Here is a 23,367-nt window from a genome sequence, read left to right as displayed (position 1 = left end):
TTATATCATTGGTTTCAAAGTTCGGAACCTTAAATATGACAATTAATAGCCATATTTTCGCTTATTCCAAATGATATATAATTTACCAAAATTATGTACAATGAAGAACCTTATTTCTTATACATATCATTCATACTATTCCGCAATCAACATCAGTTGTATTTTGTACAAGAAAGAATATGACTGCGTCTTTGTATACTCTTATTAAAATGACTATATGCTGTTCTGTCATCCTATTTACATAGATAGCATCCATAACAGTTCACAGCTCTTCTCATTACATTGTATTTTTATTTTGTCTTTAGTAAATTTAAAACTTGTTTGTGGTCAATGTATGAAACTTTGTTTTTAAAACTTCAGAATACTAAAAATATAATTTTGTTTTTTCAATAAAAATATTTTAACAATAAATTTATTAAATATTTTTTCTTTTACAATGCATGTTCACTGAATGAATGATAAAATAAGCACAAACTTTTTTTAAGTGAAATACTTAAAATACTTAAAAATCACATTATGCGTGAAAGTTTTCAAAAATAAAAATTAAATATTTGGTGTAAAAAAGAAAAAAAAAACAAATAGAAAAAAAAAAAGATTTTCTCACAAGTTTTCAATATTTTTTTTCTCTTCAATTTCTGTTATATTTTAATGTTGTCACAATATAAAAAACTTTCTTAAACGATTCTTTTTTTTTATTTAATTTTTTTTAAAGAATTTACTTACTTTTTAAAAAGTTTTCCATAAACAAAGAAAGTAAAATTATTTTTTTTCAAATTTTCACACTAAAATAAATTTAATACGCTTTTAAAAAATTTTTTTTTTGTTATTATAGTTCAAATATGTCTCAAAAAAAGAAGAAAAAAAAATGTCATCCGAAATGTCAATGATTTCACCTGCCAAATTTCTAATCTAAATTGTATGTCAAATTTTAAACACATACACGTACCCACATAGTTATGACTTACTTTACAATAAAATGAAGAAGTTTCTTTACATTTTAAAGCCGATTATGAAGAGTTCAATATAAATTACACAAAGTATAAATAAAAAATAAAATTCTATACTAATTCACAACATTACGCTAAGAGCATTGGATTCAAAAAAAAAATTCAAAAGTTAAGCAAATTTAAAACTGCAAAACAGAATAAATTTAAACAAAATTAAATAAATAAATAAAGAAGAATTAATGTCGTTCATGAATTCGGATCATGTCAAATTGTTAAGAACATTTTCATTAAAAAACGCAAGCTTTTAAAACGATAAAATATTTGCAAAACTGTATTCGCCTTAAAAATCTCCTATGTATGTATATTGTCTAGTTTAACAAAAGTGTTGTACAAGATTATGAAAATATTCTTTTTGCTTTTAAATTTTAAGGGCGGAAATTAAGCTTATACCTGTAAAACAATGTAAATTTTCGCAGAGATTCATATAATCCGAATTCCCTTAAATACTCGTCAGCTATAGTTCCGGTTGCAAACTGAAATCAAATGAAGGAAACACAGACCAGCAGACTAAAATCTCACCTGAAATAGTTTGTTAGTTTTTTTCTACCACTCAATATGCGAAATTATTTATTTATTTATGTACATCTATTTTACTTACAAATAAGAATATGTCAGTTATACACCCCACTCCGGCTACAATAGTTAGTTTGCTCTTATGTTAATAATGCGATAGAAAAATAACATCCAAATTATAATATGTACATGGCATATCAAAATATTCCACAATTTTTGCATACTTTTAGGACGTGAACATAAATTAAAACAAGTATTAATGTAATAAACGAACTTATTGGCTAATCAGTGCAGCTAAAATAAATAATTAACCATATTTTTTAATGTGAAGAAATTTATCTCTAACTTTATGCTATTATATCAAAAACTATCGCAGGCGCTATCGTTAAGCACAAATCTATAGCACAATATTGATCGTGATGAATGAATTTCATTATTTTATACGAAATTTTTTAACTGTTACAATATCGCTATCAAATGCATACATCTGGAACTCTTATGTTCTTATACCTATTTAGAGTTTTTAACTTTTTTCTAATTTTTTAAACATAAAATAAATTAGATTATCTAACTTTCACTCTCTATATGTCGTAATGAAAATAAATTAAAATATAAAAATAACCTACCCAAATTTTTTTTTTCTTTTCAAACAAAATTTAAGAAAATTTTAAATCAAAATTTAAAAATTTTATTCTAAAACATCTTCTAAAGAACATGTTAAATTTTTTTTTTCAGAAAACTAATGAAATTAAAGTTTAAAGTTCACAAAAGATCATTTGAATGTTTCTATACGCATAAACTTGTCTTTATACACAAAACTATAAATAAATTTTGCAAACAAAAAGCAAAAAAAAGAAATGTTTATTTCCTCATACAGTATATAAGTAAAGTCTAAAACCCTATCAACACTAAAACTTTTATAATCGAATAATATACTATTTAAAGTCAATTAATTAAGTTTTAAAATGGAATTTACACATTTTTCACTTAAAATTAATTTTACCCTAATGACTAACTTTAATATTATAAAGAACTGAATATATAAAACATTCTAAGATTTAAATTTAAATTTATTGTATTATATTTTTGAATTTTCGATTTTAATACTATGAAAATCTAAAATACTTAAATGTGTACTACAAAATGATTTTTTTAAACAAATTAAATTTTTAGCGTAATTTTCATGTGGTGCAGTAGCAACTTTAATACCAAAAATTGCAATTTTATGCTATTGAAACATTATAGTTTAATTGTATTAAATAAACCGAATTATTTTGCATATATAGAACAGATAGTTGCGATGCGTAATGAAACTCACAACTAAATTACTATTCTACTCGTAAAATTCTAATCAAATCTAACACAAATTAAAAATTATATCAAGGGCACTTATAATATATTAAAGACTCATATTTATTATCAATGAACTTTGCAAGATGCATAAAATGTGATTAATTATACGAAATCATAAAAATTTATTATTGCTCTAATTTGCTTATCAATCAAGTCAATTACTTCGTGCATCATTTGGAAAAAAAAAGCTTTCATTGTGCTTGATATTTCAATACTAGACAAAAAAATCTAATTTATTGTGTCTTGGATCTTGTTATTATTAACATTAAAACTCGTATGCTTGAGCCTTTTTCCTTTTCTTGCAAAAATGAAAATCCTATAATTTTCTTAACATTAAAACTATTAATTTTCTATATTTAATTTTTTTTTAATTTTTAAATATTGAAAACTTTTAAGTTTTTTTAAGAAAATTTTTCTCTTACAGTTTAAAGAATTTTAAGGAAATTTTCGCAAAACTTTTTATTTTTATTTATTTTGGTTTTCATTTTTTTTTATAATTTTATTACTTGTCCTTATTTTTAGCTTTGTATATAATATTTTGTATGTGTATAATGTGTGTGTGTATGCTTATTATACCATACATCTGCTTTGTTAAAGAAAATGGAATTTTGTTTTTTTTGGGTAGATTTTTTTTAAATTTTTACTTTTTTATGATTTTAGAATTCATAAAATTTTCAAAATAAAAAAACTCATTTGATAGCCATTTTATTTACTGTGGGTGTCATTTAAGGTTTTCTTTAAAAATAATTGCCCCATATTTGTTATATTTTCGTTTCTGCCGTTTTCTTGCATTAAAATTCAAATTTTTCATAATTATCAATTTGATTTTAATTTTTTTCGTTTTATTGGGACTTCAAAAATGTCAATTGACATTTTGTGGAATATTCTTAAAATGTTCTTAAAATTTAAGAACAAATGTTAAAAACTGATCATGATCAAATTTACTAAATTAAGTATAAATCAGCAGGTAATTTGCAAAAGCATGATAAGTCGGACTTTATTGATGGGGAATTATTAATTGCGGCCAATTAATTAAAAATTAAACAATTTCTTCCAGTAAGACTTTATGCGACATTTACCAAAAAAAAAATCACAATAGCCACGAAACTTTCAATATGCTAAAGCTTTTTTTGATATACACTTGCAGCCACCTACACAGTATTTTAGATATTCCAAGTAGGTAACCGAGTTGATCAAGCCTTTTGAATCCAATTATATTAGCATATTCTCGGAAGCATCGACGGCATATATTCAAACTACACTTGTGAATTACATTAAATATTTTTTATTTCAACAATAAAATATCAAACAAAGAAGCTTGGTAACACTTTAATAAAACACATCAAAGTAAACGCTATGAAATGCTAAAAAAGTCCTATATTTTTTAAACACGATAGATAATTAAATATCTAAGTTTCCTCAATAATTGACTAGAAATTAATAAACTTAATCTGGAAATTGAAATTAATATTAGAGAAAAATAATTTTCCAAAAAAAATTTAAAATGATACACCTTATCTTTACAGTCTATAGAATATGACATTATCCTATTAATAAAAAAAAAATGTACAATAATACGTGTACACATAATCTGTACATATACATATGTACAGTGTAAAATCTGTACATACATCACTACATGTTGGCACACACATAGTCGAATCGAATGTAAAGAGTTTTTGTATGATTGTATAAACACCAATAAACGTGTTAAAAATAAGTTGATTTTTTTATTCTTTTATCTAGATTTTTAAATTTTTTACTACTGTTGTTGTTACAATATTACATGTCTTTATGTATTCTAATAGAATATTCAGACATTGTATACAATATTTTTGATAACTTACTATATTCTTTAAAAATGAAATAAAAAAAAAAGAAAAATATACATGTAAAGTTTAAATTGTTAGCTCTCAACACATTACAGAATTGAGAGACTACAAAATACTTTAAAAATATTTAATGACCGGCTACTTTTGGGTATTGAATTCTAAAAAATTTGATTTTATAAATATTCTTGCGTACAATAATTAAAATACTTAAGACCTGAGCCAACAAGCTAAAAAAACGTTTTTATTCGTTGTAAATCAAAAATAAAACTTTTGTGAACGAGAACAAGTGCAACAAAAATTCGGTGACCAAATCATGATTTAAAGCAAACTAAATTTTACTACACAATAAATGGAAAATGATTTTTTCTGTACTGCCTATAAAAATTTATTTTATTTAATAATAATTTAAAGAAAAGAGTGTAGTGCCTTAAAGAAAAGCTGACAAAACAAAAATAAAAAATCAAGAATCGATAACAAAAATATAATATAGAATTATACAATTTAATTCATACATGATTTCCGAAAAATAAGTAAAAGATTCTAAATAGTATATAAAAACAGCACATTTCTCTTTAATCAACTTTGAAAAATTCTGTTATATCAAAGTCACACAAGTCGGAGTATTAGAATGTACACGCGGAAACGGTGTCTCGATCGGCTTTCAATGCTTTTCCAATCAGAACGAAAAAATCTCCAATTTCTGAAGAATAATTTTAAAATTTTAGAACAGTCGCATTAAATTGTTTTGCAATATACATAATTTTCGAAAATCTATTCTATTTGCAAAATGACAATGGAATGAATTTAATACACTCACTATCGCTTATCTACTCCTGTGTACTTGTTTGTACTATTGAACTTGTTTGTATCAGTTGAAACATTCTAATTTACGCCTTTCGAAAATACACCTTTTTTTTAATTCGCCAAAAGCAGGAAAATTGTATTTTCTTTCTCTCTGTGAAACAGCATAGTCAAACATTATAACTACAAAAGAGCCGCCAGAATTATCGGTAATTTCAAATTTTTTATATTAATTGTTTATTATATTTTTTATGACACTAGGTAAGCTTACTAAATTCATCAATTTGTTGCGGTTTCTTTTAATTTTGTTCTCCTCCTAATCGTATGCAACTATTTTGACATATTAGTGTGATATTAGCCGAATAATGTTAAAAATTATTCAAAGAAATATTGAAGTTGAATATATAATTGAATAACATATTAAAAATATAAAAAAAAATTGTACTATTCGGGCAGACATTCTTACCCAATAAATAAGGAAATTATAATTTTTAAAAATCTAAACGTATACGAATTTTCTCCCTCAAAAATCAAACCAAAATAAGAAAAATTTTTTAGTTATTGAACTCAATATTGTAATATATGTATGTATTTAAATATATATAGTACATATATATTTACATGTACGACATTAATACAAGTCTGTATAAAGTATTATAAGAAGTACACAGAAATATAAAATTTTGAAATTGGTATCATGTCTGATAAACAGCCATGTGTTACTGATATTAATATATTCGCGTTCATATTAAAAGTTGTTCAATGCATAAAAATAAGGTGTAAGTATGTTTTGGTTATTTTTTCTTTTTTATTTTCTAAATTATTATACCTACGTTGAGAATCAATGAATGGTGGCGGTCTTTAAAGAAAATATCAATAAGAAACTGTTATATAATATAAAGGATCGAATTTTAGCTCAGTTTTTTCCTTTACAGACGTTTGTAAAGCACATTTATTGTATGTACGTTATGTTTAGGTAATTCACTTTAGGTAATACACTTTTGCTTTCTTTATATAAACTCTTTTATTCGGAAATCTAAATGAAAGATTTGTGAAACGAATTAATAACATTTGAAAAGAAAAAAAAACGAAAAGGATTTTGAAAGGCTTTTTAAAACGTAATAAGAGTGTTAGTATGTATATGTATGCATATATATATAAGGTAAAACCAAATAAATTAATTTTAAAGCAAAGTTTGTGTCTTCAATTGTAATATAAATGTAAAAATATTTCAATTGTGTTAGAGTTGTTTTTTTTTGTGCAAATACATAGGTCTAAATAAATGGTTACTTTATTTAATATAAGTTAGGTGGTCGTCGGTTCAACGAGGTACTCGAATTACACAATATAACACATATGTTTCATTTAATTATTTAATTTACAATAATTTAAGTTAATAGATCCGTATTACATTGACAACTTCCAAACAAAATAGTTAGATATATGCGATATTTACTAAATATACTAAACGAAGTGTTATATTTTAATTTTTAGCTTTATTTTAGCCTATTATAATAACTTTTAGATAAGAACGTTCTTATATCCATACTAGAATCTATTACATCCCTTCTTTTTAAATTATGAGATTCTTACAGTAATGATAATGCTCGCCACTGGTCAAAAATTTATGCATACAATTATACTATCGTTCCTTAATTTTCTTCTTCACAGTGTCACAATTATAGTAATCATAATTTTATAATAAACTCTTTTATATCAAGTTTAAATTATTCCTTGTTAAATACAATATACATATAATATGCAATCAAAAAATATTACATAATTATGCATTGAATATACATAATTACGTAAATATTGCAGATATTCAATTATATTGTATACTAATTATTATACAGTCAATAAAGACATTTCATATTAACATATAAACTTTATTTTAATGTCATACATAAAAGTATTGCTTTCATGAAATTAATAAAGCACAATATTTTTATGATAATTTGTCACAATTTAATTAATTCAACGACAGGTGAGTTCCTTATATATACGTTCCTTTAATTATAACAACTTTTTAAGTTATTAAGTAGCGGTTAATAATGATACTATACTTTTAAAAGTTCTTTTGAAAGGAAATGAAATATACACATGTATGAACATATACATAGAATGTAATATTATATAATTTTCAATTAATATACAATTAAGGTGAACAGGAGTGCATATAATTGGATACATACACATATAAGTATATGCATATATATACGTAAACGATATTATTTACGACATAATTGATATGCAAAGACAAATACGATATGTCGCATGTTTAAAAGCAAATAATGGTTATACATATACGAGCCACGCAATTTATAATTTAATGTAGAGATACTTTTTAGATACTTTAATCCGTTTATATGATATGTATGTAATAACATAATAATATATATGAAGATATACATATATTCAAAAATATGAATAAGTTTTTTAAAATAAAATTTCTCCAATCAACTTCTTATAATTAGACTTGAACGAAATTTAAAATATTTAAATACAATTTAGATACTATTTTTATATTATTCAATAGGACCAGGTTTATTCAACAGGAAATTATGCAACGTACTATAATTTGTGTACGATTGAGAACATAACATGCTTTTCTATTCAATAATATTTCTATTAATTTTATTCATTAGACACACGCACAATATTAATGAATGATGATATTGATATTGTTATGTAATAAGAATAAAATTTTTGAAAACAATTCACAATAATTCATGCCCCTCTGTTCAAATAAACATAAATGGTATAATGACATCAAATGTTGTGCATCTCTTCTTAGCAAACATATTACAGCAAATTAAAATTACTAATGTATTTTCTCTTTTAATAATTCTCTTTATCGTAAAATTTCTTCTTACTCTTCTTTAAATTTAACATTTCATATATTGTAATCATGGCCAAATTAAATGCATTTTAATTCACTTGTGTCAACAAAATATATTTAAAATAATCCGAATATTTCTACATCCATATTCAATAATAATGTAATAATAAATAATTTGAAAAATTTAGTATTAAAAAATTATTTGAAACGGTAACAACTACAAAATACTTGTAAAAAATTATTTTAAAAATTTTATTATTGAAAAAATGAATATCGGGTATTTATTAGAAATATTTGCATTAACCGCACCGTTTCGATCATATTTTTATCAATGGAAAGAATTTTTACAAATTTTTAAAGTTTTTCAAGAGACTTTACTTAATGTTCAAGTGGATTTAGCTAGAGTTCGACCAGAAATAAATTTTCTTTGTAAAAATACGTACGTTATATTTTTAATTATAAAATAAATTTTTTAATAATAATAAAGAATTTTTCTTTTTTTCTATATAATTTTATATATAGTTATAAAAATCAACCATTTGATATAAGTTTATCACAACCGGATTCATTTCAATTATTAAATTCAAATTTTCCATTAGCATTTATTTTGCATGGTTGGCAAGATGATGGTGAAAGTGATTATTTAACAAATTTACAAAAAGGTATTATTAAAATAATTTTAATTAAAATTAAATTATAATACTAGTATTATTTTAAATATTACATATTATATAGAATGGGTTAGATATCAAAAAATTAATGTTTGTACAGTTGATTGGGGTACAATGGCTAATGGAAATTATAAACGTTCTATGTTAAGTATTTTTGATGTTGGATTAACTATATCCGATTTAATAATAAAATTAAGACCATATGGTTTTGTACCAAATGATATAACATTAGTTGGTTATTCATTGGGTGCACATGCTGCCGGTTTTGCTGGTAAACTATTAAATGGAAGTTTAAATGAAATAATTGGTTTAGATCCAGCTGGACCATTATTTACATTACCATCAGATGTTGGAACTGATTATCGTTTAGATAAAAGTGATGCAAAATTTGTACAAGTAATACATACAGCTGGTGGTACACTTGGTACATCATTAAAATGTGGTCATGCTGATTTTTATCCAAATGGTGGTGTATCACCGCAAACAAATTGTGTTTTTACAAAATTTACCGATGAACCAAAAACAAGTAAGAATTTAAATAATATTTAAATTTTAAATGGAAAATGGAATGGTGTGTATGTGCGTCTCTGCAAAACTAAAAATTGTGTAGAATTTATTCTTGTATACAAAAAATTCCAATATTTTAATTTTATGTGTTATATTAAATTTCAATTCTTTAAATAATTCGTTCAAATACGTGCCTATGTTTAATATTTATTAATTATTGAAATAATTGAATAGTCCAAAATCGAATATTCTTTTTAAATAGAAAAAGAAATTTATTTTCTATTGACAAAATTTGAAGTTATAATGGTTTAATCCCAAAAGACATACACAAAAAACCTATATTTTTCAACCTTGAATAATTCAAAAGATCCAACTTAATTAATATTGACACATCTGTGATGCAAACTATTTACAAATTTTGTATTATATATTAATTTTATATATTTACTTATTGTTTACATATGAAAGAAAGTTTTTTAATATACAGGAAGCTTAACTGCTATGTAGTTATCATACAAAGTGCAGTGTTGTAACTAGTTACTGTTATGTAAAAAAAAATTGAAAATAACAACAAAAACATATGCTTTAAAATTTTTCTGTTTTTTTCTCTTCTTTTCTCAAAAAAATTCTCTTTTACTTTCATATTATATAATACATACGCCGCTCCGTATGTCTAATCCGTATAATAATTTGTATAATGTTAAATTTTTATTGAATAAAAAATTAATCAACAGAATAAATGAATAATTCGATTTTTCAACTGAAATATTTAAAGATTTTTTTAATTATAACAAATTAAATACTTAATTACAATACTGCTACTGTTTGTCTGAGTGGGGCTAGACGCCGAGAAACTTTTTAAAATTACTCTCCATTTTACTTCAATTTAGTTTGGCCAATGAATATTGTTTTCTTTTAAATAGGATTTGTGCAATGAGACAATTATTAACTTCTGTTATACAAATGCTATTCATACTACAAATACTATTCATATTTGAGGCACCTTTATGCGCAATCATTTCCTTTTTCGCTTACACTATCTTTAAAACAAGAAGAGCCTCAATGGTTAAAACACACTTAATATTCAAATAAATCTTTTCTATTCTCTTACTTTACTTATCTTCTATTACAAAAGCCGATCACTTTTTATATCACTAGCATTCGTGAAATTTATGAAGCACTCCTCATACAAATTTGCGTATGATTTCTTTAAGGGTATCTTTCTACATTGAAAGTTTTATATAACCTTTTACACTTTTTATCACACAGAACTTTTGAAAAATGCCCTCAAAGGATCTTTAACACTTTTAGTTTGTGATATTTTAAAAATTATCTGCAATTTATTTTCTACTTCTATATGTTCTTATGTTATGCATAGTATATGCTCAAGTAAAGAAATATGACCCAAATCTTTGCAAAATCTGATTATTTCCATAATATTTATTGTATCCATAATATTTATTGTATTGCAAATACACACTTTAATAAATTTAAAACATCATAAAATTATTACAATAGAATAAAATAATAATAATTAAATTTTAATAAGTACATGGTCTGCACCATTTTTCCACAGCTTAATTAAATATTATAATTTTTATGTTATAAATAATATTTTGTAAACGCAATATAACATTGTCTAACGTTCCCATTTAATATTTAATATTTACATCATATATTTGTATATTATAAGTTACTGTATGTATATATGCATACACATTTGTAAAATAAATTTTACTTACATATGTATTTGTTTTTTTTTTAGATCCAGTTGGGTGTAGTCATACAATGGCTGTAAAATTCTTTGAAATCTCTATGAATCCAGAATATCCTTTCAATGGATGGCACTGTTCCAGTTATCAGGCATATATTTTTGGTTTATGTTTATTTAAAAGTAATAGCCGCTTTGGTATACATTCAGAAAGAATACCAGGAAATTATTTTTTTACTACATCAGTAAGTTATCCGTATGTTCAAAGGGTAGTTGTATAAATTTTTATTATAGAAGTATATACAAATACAGACACTACGCATTTTTAAATATGCTTAAAAATTTTACAAAATAATAATTAATTTAAAATATAATAGAATAGAATATTTTTGTATCACATTTAATAATATTATTATGTATGTTTATTATGTAATTAATTTATTAGATTAAAATTTTCCGTATATTTTTTTGTAATAAGAATAAAAATAATGAATTTAATTATACATTTTAATTATGCTGCACTAAAAATAACTTAATTCAAGTGTTATTACCAAAAGTTTACATAAATTTTCGAAAATAAATACAAATTTTCACTATTAGAACGTCTTTTTGAGGAAACACTTTCTAATTATTAAACTAACCGCAAATTCTTTAACGTCAAAATTTTGTTCTTAGTCTTCAAACTGTCTGACGTATAAAACTTTTACGGACAGAAATGTAGTAAACTTTTTACCCGTAATTGACTTTGAATTTTTTTGATCATTTGCAAACATCAAAACAAAAAAAAATTTTTTTTTAGATTTAAAATAATTTTATACTTACATATTAAAAATTAACAAAAAAATATTTTTTATATTTTATTTTAACGTAATAATAGTCACTCAATACATCAAATTTATTTACTGAATTACTACGTCAGACTGTCTGCATGTAAAAAAAAAATCTACAATTTTGACGCTTAGTTGACTTTTTTTAAACGTTTAAGAATTTAAACTTTGACTGAAAGTAAAAACGCAGTAGAATATTCGTAAACTCAGACAAGTCAGATTTTATAAAATTTGACGTTTAAGAATTTACCATATATAATAGCAAATCCCAAGAGGATCGCATTTCATTTTCAAATATGTAATTGCAAAGAAAACTTTTGTTTGTGAATTTTTGTTGAAACAAGGAGATCTAAAGATCAAAAAGGACTGTCGTTTATGAGAGCTTTTAGTGTCTTTTCGTTTTCTTTTGCTCCGATGCTTCACTATTAAATAAAAAATTCAGGCTTACAAATTATGAATACATACGAAAAGCTGATTTTGTAATTAGCCATTTTACATTTTCTATATATAGTACTAATACTCTATTTCGCGAATACTGTGGTTATATCAAGTAAAGATGTTAAATTAGTAATGAATGTAATATATGTATGTATGTAATATATGTATGTACATATGTACATATGTCTGCAGGTATGAATGAATTATGTAATGAGTTAGTCATGCACTTGCACATCAAATTTATTCCAAAAAAAAATCACGCTTATAGGTATTAGTAAATTTTTAAGAATCAGGGAACATAATACTTTCTATAAAATGAATTTGTATTTTAAATTATTAAACAGCAAATCCTGATCTAATATTCCAAAATTAAATGCATAAATTCTTAATTCCCTTATATACCAAAGTTAATTCCATAACTTTTTGTTTCGTCCTTTATCAAATAATGGCAATGAAAACTTTAATAGTGAAATGTTTTATTGCTATCAATGAATATCATGAAATTGTTCAAATACCATAATAAACCTTCGAGTCTGATATATTGAAAATTGGAAAGATAAAAACGCCATTCTTTAAGACATTTAAATGACATTTCAAATAATTATTTTATATTTGAAAAATATTTTATTAGTTTAAGATTTTTAAAATTTCAAAAAATTTTAAAATCTTTAGACATAAATGTATGTGTGCAAATTCAAATAAAAATTTAAATTAATTTTATTATTGAAGGTCGACATAAATTTTAACGTCACCATAAAAAATGCATTTTATTTTATTTCTAAAATTTAAATAATAAATTTGAATTTTTTGACAATGATAATAAAATAGAATCGACACACATATTATGACAGTTTATCTACATATGTACATATATTTACATTTATCTATACCTATCCCAAAGGTCGGTAAATATTAGTATGTTCTTCCCTTAAGTTCTTGCTAAATATGAAAAAACTCCACTTTCTACCTTGAAAAATAGTAAAAAAAAAAATCTAACATATTTCATTCTTATTGAATAGCCATAATTTTATCTTTCGTACTTTTTTTCAAGATAGAAGACATCTATCTTGTTGTTTTTTATTGGAAAAATAGAAACTTTAAAATGTTCATGTTTACACATACATATGTATATTGTACAGTCCACATGATTCCAATAATTGATTTAAAACCAAAAAAAAAATAAATTTATTACTACATATACGAGTATGTACGTCCTTAAGCCAGAATTAGTTGTACTAAGTATTTCATTGTGTAAGAAACTGTAATATCTAAAATTTTTAATGTGTTAAATTAATAGAACAATATAAGTAGGTAAGTAATTATTGTGAGTAATAAAATTGTATGAAAAATTCAGTAAGGCGATAAAATCACTAAATAAATTTTATTATTGAAATTTTATTATTTAGATAACATAAAATGTTAACGAAAATTAGAACTGTGAATGAAAATTCTCATAGACCCCGTTATTCCCAAAATTATAATTTGTTAGGATGGAAAATTGAAAATTTCTGAAAAAAATTTCGAATATGTATTTTCGAAGTCTCCCAGTCAATATACAACATTTGACAATTTTTCTTCAATTTCTTTTTAACTAAAACTGCTCAAAAATGGAGTCATCATGTTTTCCAAATTTCCTTGAAATTTTCATACAAAATTAGAATTCTATAAAAAAAAAATGAAAAAGATTATCATTAAACGATATCAAAATATGATCAGGTCAATACAAGCATTACAAATTTAACTTAAAGTTACTTACCTATATCCTAAGAATAATAATTTAAAGGTGAACTAAATAAATTCAAAGATTTATATTTTTTTTCATTTTACAATAATTTTTAATTAAAACAACCATACTTAGTACTAAGTACAACCACATTTCTAGTTTTTTTTATTAGTGAAAAGAAAGTTCACTTAGTAAATTAGTGTGTAATTTTAAAATTAGAGTTGGCTCCATCCACTATGTGATACTCATATGACAATATTTAAATATGATAATATTTAAATATGAAAACTCATAGGGAAGTTCAGTCAATCCCCATTTCTGGTTTGCAATCGATTATTAGAATTTAAACAATATAAAATTTATAATCTAATTTAATTTTTGTTTTTTTGAAGTTGTATGGCTTATCTTATCAAGACGACTAAATTTTATCGGCATAAAAATCCTATTCGCCTATCCAAACTATTACTAGAGAAACTATAAGTCTTTATATAGGGTTTGTAAGTTATCTATACCAAATAACTAAGGGATTTTTCTCTTCAATTTGGAGTACAAAACTTAAAGAGCTTCATGTAAAGGGATTTTCATATTTAAAATCTGAATTCTCACATCTAATTGTAGTTAATTGCCTGTACGTTAGTGAATCTTATTCGTTAATCACTGAATTACAATAATTTCAATATTTTTTTTTGTCAAAACATATTTTTAATAATAATTTTCGTTAATTATGAAAACTATTCAACCTTAAAAACCTAATTGTATTTTGACTAACCGCAAAATTATTTGCAAAATATTTGGAAACTAAAAAATAAAAATAACCAATATAATAATAACCAAATACCATTAAATTTTTATAGATCATTTGATTTCACGAAAACATATATGTACGTATAACAAAAATCCTAATTATATTTTATATGAAAACCATGAACGTACTTTGAATAAAAAGATTCTACTCAAATTGGTGGACAAACGAAAAATAATTGTAAAAAAAACGATCAGATTGTTGTATTTCCTTAATTATATTCATAAATTTTCCACAATATATAAACTAAAACGCACATAGTTTTCATAAATAGTCTCGTAATTTTGATATCGAATTTTAGTTATTAAAAAATGTGATAAGCAGTATAAAAAAATCTAAAGCAATTCAAAATAAGAAACCCCACAAAAGCAGGCTCATTCTAGTTTTACCAAAAATAAAAACATGTTTTACAGAGTGCTTTGAGTTCTTTTAAAACCTTAAGTAGTAAGGTAAACTCACTTCTTATAAAATTTTAAATCACTTTTTCAGCTCTTGCTACTACTGAATTGAAATTCATCTAGTCTGTAAATTTATTTATTATAATATGGTGTTGGTATACTAAACTAACAAATTGTACAGCATTCATTACTATTTTTCACAGGAAACCCAATTATTTTCCATTTGATTATAAACCTAAAGTTCATTTACAAAAAAAAATACAATTTTTCTTTACAAAAACTACAAAATTTCAAAAGAATTTTAACAGTACAAGTAAAATTTAAAAAAATATATAGTTTTCGAAATACGTAGGAGAACGTATTATCCTTTTGTAACTTTAGTAATAAATAAATGTTGTGATAAAAATTATATCACGTACTAAATTTTTAATTAACTTGACTTCTGCCAACATTTTCTGTCACTTGAGATTCTTGAGAATTTTTTGTTCCCTTTTCTAATCTATTTGAACTTTTCAACATTCGTTAATCATATTTTGTATAATAATAGTTTTATATGTATATAGATAGGCAAATAGACCTTTCCATGTTCAAAAATGTTGGAAATGTTAAGTTTAAAAGTTGTTTGATTAAAATGGAAAACTTTAATTACTTGAGAGATCATGTTCAGTTTTTAATAATTCAAGAATTGTAACTAATAATTTTTAGACTGATTGAAAAAAAAATTGCATCTAGTAAATTTTAATTGAATGAAAATTGTTCACCTGTTATGAATTGATAACAATTTCTTTTCACAAACTTACTCTTGTATAAGGAGAAATTCAATATATTGTATATTGAGTATATAGGAATACTCAATATAGAAACTCTCACATTTTTTTGGTTTTTTTTTTTAATATTTTTTATATATTTTTACCAGTTTACTATAATAACACATGTTCATAAAGTAATAAAGGCATGTTAGCCGGTATTCTACAATAAAGCGCTTCAAGAATAAACTCAAAAAATTTATTATTTATGTCGCTGAAATAATTAAATGGTGATATCAATATTAAAAATATGTATTATTTAACCCTACCAGCCGGATTAATATTTATAAGTTTACAGAAAGAAATAAATTGGTGAAAACTTTTTTTTATTGCATTTTCAACAATTCCAGCGTTTTACGATGATCAACATGCTGAAAACTTTACTTTTCATTTTACACCTTCTTAAGAAGGTAAAAAGAGAAAATGAAGCCAATTGTCTCATTTAGCTTATAGGATAAAATATAAAATATAACGCTTTAAACATGTTGACTGGTGTAAAACAGGGAATTAACGAAACAAATATTAACTTTGTGTTTTTAAGTGATTCAAATTTAAGAAAAGGATGTGTAGATTTTAAACATCTGATCGTTCGGATTTTTGTGAATTTAATATTTGATTTATATTTTGCAATTCTCTTGTACTCCATGGTTCCAAAGGGTCAGGTGGCGAATCTTCACATACTCTTTGGGATCTTTGTGAAGTATATTTTAATGGAGCTGAACGATGACGACTTGATTTTGGTTTAGAATCATCCACTGTATTGTCAGGTGATATTCTAAAAGAAAAAAAAATATAAAATAAATTTTCAAAAATAAGTCTGGAAGAGGTATGGAAATATTTTGTATTTTTTAACTTATTCTTATATCTCCTATTTTTTCCACTTTTTTCTCGTTTTTGTCTTTCTTCTCTTTCTAAATCTGGTCGTCTTCTCAGATGAAATTCTGCCATCTTTTGTTTCACTTCCTCAACAGTTGGTTCATCATCTCTTCTTGTTGGTTTCGATTCATTTTCAACTTCTTCAGCAGCTTCAGTTTCAATTTGTATAATTTCATCACTGTTATTATCTCCAAATCCTGCATTTCTAATCCCATTCGTAATAGGATGGTGATTCTTAAATTATTATTTTTCAATTTTAGTATCAGATTGTTTTATTTTTATATTAAAAAATTTAAAAATTACTTGTGGTTCCCAAGCAAAGTTGAATAAGGGAAAACGTTCGTCATTTAAATTTCTTTTAGCTGAAGTTTTTGATACAGCAGATTTTGCTCGTCGTATTAGAGAGATTTTTCCTAGGACTGGTCTCTCAATAAAACCATCACTATCTTCGGTATCATCAAGAGCTTCAAGTTTACGATAGAATTCTCTTTCCTTTTCGGGATCTAACGTTGGAGCTGCAAACATTTCCTGAAAACTTGTAATTTCTTGACCACTCTTTGGTAAAGATAAAGATGTGGCCACATTATCTGTTGGTTTTGGAACGTTTAAATGAGATTTTATTTGTCCTGATGTTGTTGCCTGGTTGGAATCCTGTGCATCACTCATCGTTGATGCTTGAGCAGCTAATTTTTGAACATTTGCATCGTCTGGTGGTAGAGTTTCCGAAATTAACACTAGTTCTCGTAATGGATCATCAATATTTGAAACGCTGGCCGCTGGATCTATTTTTGTAGTCGGTTTTGCAGTACTTACAACGGTAGTTGTTTTTTTCTTTTTCTTTTGGTCAATTATCGGTTCATTTGGTAAATCTGGTGATATTAAAATATCTTGAGTAAAAGTCATGACATCCATAGCAGCACCAATAGCACTATTTGTTTCGTTATAAACATTATATGGATCCAATTTTTTCTTTTTAGCTACCTTAGTTGGACTTGTAATAGAAGCACGTCCCCACATAAGGCGTCGCATTTCTTCTCCAGTCATACCGCGTTTCTTCAATGCTTGTAAAGTTACTCTTCCCACACGTTTCCAATTATTAACTGCCCCTTTACGTTGCCGTGCTCTTGTTTTACTCTTACTTTTAATAACCATAACACCACGTTGCTCTGTACCATCATCCGTCATACCAAGCGGTATAGAATAAGCTTCTAAGTATTTTTGTGCATCAGCTTGTGGTACTGCTCTTTCTAACGTAACAACAATTTTTGCCCATTGTTTCATCCATTCTTTTTCAGATCTTTCAATAACTAAAGCATATGTGTTGCCCATCATAGCGATTAACATATTCAATAACAGAATTGGCACAAATATCATGAAAATAACAAAAACTGTTTTTGCTAAATTCGGATATGAAGTTTGATTTAATTCTGGATAATTATAATCTCCCAGAGTAGTTTGAAATAATGCCATCCATGTTGAAAAAAAATTACCAAAAAGTGTTGAATCACCATTTGGATGACCTTTGAATAAGAAATAAAAGGCCTGAGAGAATCCAAATAAAATTATTGTATAGATTATACCAAATGTGAACATATCACCAGTAATCATGGAATAAATCATTGTAACAAATGGACCTGTTAATCGAATTGCACCAGCAAAGAACATAAGTAAAAACCAACTACCTGGTACTGCAATTATTAATATGGCTTCTTCTGTTTCAGTATCACCCATCATACGGCATGGTATACATGCCAATATTAAAAAATTTGATATCAAAAATATTGTTTTAGCTGGATCATGTCCCAATTGCTTAACAAAAGCTGAAAATCCTTGGTTTTTAATTTCATCACCTTGTTGAAAAATTAGGAAACAAGCAACATTTACTAATGTTGCAAGTTCACACGAATATCGTGCTATGGTCATTGTATCGTAACCACTGTTTTCATTGTTGTCGATCGCTCTTTGCCGTTCTTTAGTTGCCGCATTATTATTTTCTGGTCTTAAGTAAACCGATATGGATAAGAAGAATAAATATATGAAAAGGATTAATAAACGTTTCAAGAATTGATTTTGAGCAAAAGTTTTCCACTTTTCTTCCAGAAGACGTTGTATGATTCCACCGTCAAGCATATCAAGATGTTCTTCTTTCGTACCATTTAATATTATGAATAATGCTGAATTCCAATCTAAAAATATGTAATACAGTTAATAAAATGGAAATAGATTTGTTATTGAAGTTCTTATTGAATTAGACTTTTGGTTTAGGCTTGCACATTGCTCACAAACTTATGATAGTGGGGTTAGGAGAAATGTCGTTTGAACTTTTACAATCTTGCGGTTAGGGCATTTTTAAAATTTCATTTATTTACAATTACTGTTATTTTTGATAACAAGTGCTTTATTATGTACAATTGAGCTATCATAAGGCCTTTACATCTTGTATGCATTAATATACACACATTTGTCTATACGTTGAATGCTTAGTGAATAATTCAGTGTTTCACATAACAATATTAGTCAAAATTTTGCAGTGCTTTCCATTACGTTTATGCACAATTTTTTTCTTAACTTACAATGATTTTCCCAAAAGAAATACTCGTTTTATTATCCAATGCTGTTTCATAATATTTTTTTAATATTTAAAATTTTATATGTATATTCCGTAAATTATTAAAGAAGTAAATCTTACTCGTTCTTCCATCTGGTAATAGAGTATCCAAGGCATTCAACGGGTAGCCTGAACAAGTTATGTTACTGTAACGCCAAAATTCTCTGGCAGATAACTCCAACATTTCGCGAAATACTTCTGCTCTTCCCAATTTACACGCTAACGTTAATGGTGTTAGTCCTTGATTATTAGCAATACCATTTCTTGCCGGTGTCCTTGGATGTCTTAAGGCATATCCAAACATATCCTACAAAACAATGCATATTAAGGAAATATTCCTATGAGAATATTAAAAGAGCAGGTAAAATAATAATTTCAAGAAATTAGTTTTAAACAGAAAATTTTAAATCATTAGTTTTAAAAGTAAATTGATTAGGTTCAAGCAATGTTTATAAAATCTTTAATTTTGAACAACCGCAATATCAAAATATTAAATAAATCTATTTTAAAAATGATTACAAAAAAATCTAAAATAAAAAACTTACTAGTTTGTCGCAAACAACAACCATATGTAATATCATATTTCCGAAAGAATCTTGTGCATCTGGATCGGCTCCAGAATCAATTAATAAATTATAAACACTTTCATTAGCACAACATGCAGCCCATGCTAATGGATATTCACCCATATATGCCAATCCTTCATAATCAGTATTTTTTACTGGATTATTTCTTTGTTGATCTCTTGGTAAAAAGAAACTTCCAATAGCACGTTGATTTATAAGAGCTCCTGCTTCAATTAAATCAGCAACTAATTCATTATTACTATATGCTATACTTAAATGTAAAGCACTTGCACCCAAATATTCTTCACCTTCCATAACATCTAAAGCTAAAACTGGAAATACTCTTAAAAGAATACGTGCCAATTTTGTATGAACTTTTGTATCACATATTATTAAAACATGTAAAAGTGTTTCACCCAATGAACCACGATATTGCATTTGCCAACATGCTTTATGATCGAACCATTTACCCAATGGATCATGTGATGATAATGATGCTTCAATTGGTATTGTAACTTGATGATTATCACGATATTTCCAACGTAAAAATTCAGCACGATTAATTACTTGTCCTTTACCATTATTATACATAAAAACACCAAATTGTTCACGAATTAATTGTTCAACAGCAATTTGACCACCAGTTTGAATTGCATCAATTAAATCACCACCTTAAATAAATTAATAATAACATTTTTATTTTAAATTTTATAAAGTAAATTATAAAATTTTTAAAAGTATGTGTTACGTAACTCAAAAATGTAAAATATATTTTAATAACCTCACCTCGTTTATAATTTGCTAATTTATAAAGAAGACACTGATTAGCACTTGCTGATGACTGTGAAATAACTTGATCTAAGATTTCTCCAGGTTTTAATTCAGGTTTTTTCTTACGAAAAAGTTTCTTAAAAAATTTCATTTTAATTTTTTTCTTCTTTTTCGAATAGCTCTCGTGATTTTTAGAATTAAGTTGAAATAAAAATTCTGTTTAATCAATAACAAATACGGTCTCCTTTGGATACTGAGAAAAATCGCCATGTATGCCTTAAGTTTGGATTTACAAATTATCAACAATTATTTTGTTTATACAATTACGCTAACTGTTGCTTACATGTATTTCTTAGCAACAGTTAAATTCGCGCAACAGGTACCATCCTTCATGTCTGTTTATAGTTTTTCATTTTCAACGAACTATTTTAAGGCGTTTCTAAATTTTTATTGTTCTCACAAAAACTCATTCAACAAGTGTGATTAAATTTGTGTTTATAAGTCTTCTTAATTAATTCCATTATTGAATGATAACACGAAAATATTTCGTATCATAAACTTTGTGATCTTAAAGTAACTTCTTTCCAATTGTTTTTGTAAAGTTCACTATAATTTTAGTAGAACTTAAAAATTCCATTTCTAAATTTGCTTTATGGATGACCTTTTTCCATTGAAATTCTTTATTAAATAATACTCCTTCAAGTGGCCGCAACAGTAAATTATAAAAAAAATTGTACAGAAACTTGTTTTTGTTGTATGACTTGCAAATACAAAACTATGTGACCTAAAAATTTGAAAATAGTTTTAGTTCAAATATGTATGTATGAATTTCTAATATTAAAGTAATGAAAGAAAAGGAACTTTTTCAATTAATTAAATTAAAGGTAAGTTATTATATAAAAAAATATTAAAAAGAGTAAAAATTTAAAAGTTAAAATGAAAAATTTTTTAAAGTGATTTTTAAATAAAAATAAAATATTGTACACAAATTTACCTTTACCTTTAAAATTTTAATGCTCATGAGCAAGGAAATTTCAACACTATTGCAAATATTTATATTTCTTTTAAGAATTAACAATTTTTAAATTCTTTATTTGATTTTAAGTGTTGAAAAATTCGCTACAAAATAGAATTGTTTTAGAGAATATTACGATTTTATTAAAAATTCTGTAATATTTTTATTAACTCGACAATTAAATTAGAACAGATTGATTGTTGTAACAAACTATTGGAGCGACTCAGTAAAATTATTGCTTAATTCTGTTTTCCATTAAGATAATGATGGAACTTATCACTAAAAAATATTAAAACAGGAGATGTTAAATTTTTTTTTCAAAATTAATTAATAATTATTACAAAATCTGCCCTTATCCTGTTCGAGTTTTCCAAAACCATATAGTAAATTGTGCATCCACTCTTTGATTTCTTGAACCTTATAATCTTGAACGAATATTTTTGCAATCTTGAACAAACTGATGGGAAGAAATCGCTTTAAACCTAAAAATTTTATTTTTAAATAAAATAATGAGAAGCAAATTCCTAATTTTAATTCTTTTAATAAAATTAAAATTTTAAATAATAATTTTTAGTACTCGTATCATATACTAAAGATTTTTGGTCTTTAATTTCTAAAATTATTATTTTTATTAAATATATACATTTATATGTTTCTATAATTAAATTTTTTCACAGACAACATTAATAATTATAATTAAATGTGAATCCTTTTTAAAAAAAATTGCTTATGGTTACTTTAATTTTTAATTTTATATTAAATATTTTTCAAAATAAATATTTACTTTTATATTAAACATATAGAATTTTCTACATGTGTATGGATGTACATTCTATATCTAAAATAACCATAATTTTTATATTCATCAGTCCATAACGAATTATAATCGTGAAATTAAATAAATTTATTTACATAATATTCATATATAATATTATATTTATAGTATCACAGGCATATTACAGTGTGTGTTTTATATATACATTACATACTCGTATATATGAGTATATATTTAATATTAAACAAAACAATCCTTAAATTATATGCGTATCCTTATAATTTCTCATTATGAAAATGATACAAGGTCTTGTGGTTCAAAAAAAAAAAAAAATTATAAATAACTATTCTTTCATTATAAGAGAAAACATATAAAAATTATAGGCAGTTTATATGAAATAAGTGTTATCATTTTGTTGATATTATTAAATATACATATACATATATGTATGTATATAAGTAAAATAATGTATAAAAGATATAGAAAGCATAATTTAAACCATTTTTCTGGTTAATTATAAGGCAC

At 24.8% G+C, this 23,367-nt stretch overlaps 2 protein-coding genes across 2 annotated transcripts; one reads left to right on the top strand and one right to left on the bottom strand.

Annotated features, from left to right (window-relative positions):
• Window positions 1–8,171: 8,171 nt before the first annotated feature.
• On the top strand, window positions 8,172–11,532 carry LOC129613314 (phospholipase A1 member A). Its single transcript, XM_055527314.1, has 3 exons — window positions 8,172–8,197; window positions 9,094–9,545; window positions 11,292–11,532. The coding sequence occupies exons 1-3, from the start codon at window positions 8,172–8,174 to the stop codon at window positions 11,516–11,518; spliced, it is 705 nt and encodes a 234-aa protein (XP_055383289.1). The 3' UTR covers window positions 11,519–11,532.
• A 4,937-nt stretch (window positions 11,533–16,469) lies between these two features.
• LOC129613183 (uncharacterized) lies at window positions 16,470–21,777 on the bottom strand. Its single transcript, XM_055527147.1, has 6 exons — window positions 21,068–21,777; window positions 20,261–20,952; window positions 19,797–20,022; window positions 17,411–19,293; window positions 17,085–17,341; window positions 16,470–17,006 (listed from the first exon to the last, which is right to left on the bottom strand). The coding sequence occupies exons 1-6, from the start codon at window positions 21,201–21,203 to the stop codon at window positions 16,805–16,807; spliced, it is 3,396 nt and encodes a 1,131-aa protein (XP_055383122.1). The 5' UTR covers window positions 21,204–21,777; the 3' UTR covers window positions 16,470–16,804.
• Between the last annotated feature and the right edge of the window lie 1,590 nt (window positions 21,778–23,367).

The sequence above is a fragment of the Condylostylus longicornis genome, unplaced genomic scaffold, assembly GCF_029603195.1.
Source record: "Condylostylus longicornis isolate FDR11 unplaced genomic scaffold, ASM2960319v2 ptg000081l, whole genome shotgun sequence".
Taxonomy (NCBI): domain Eukaryota; kingdom Metazoa; phylum Arthropoda; class Insecta; order Diptera; family Dolichopodidae; genus Condylostylus; species Condylostylus longicornis.
The sequence above is the reverse complement of the archived record's forward strand: the minus strand, read 5'-3'. Positions and strand labels throughout refer to the sequence as shown.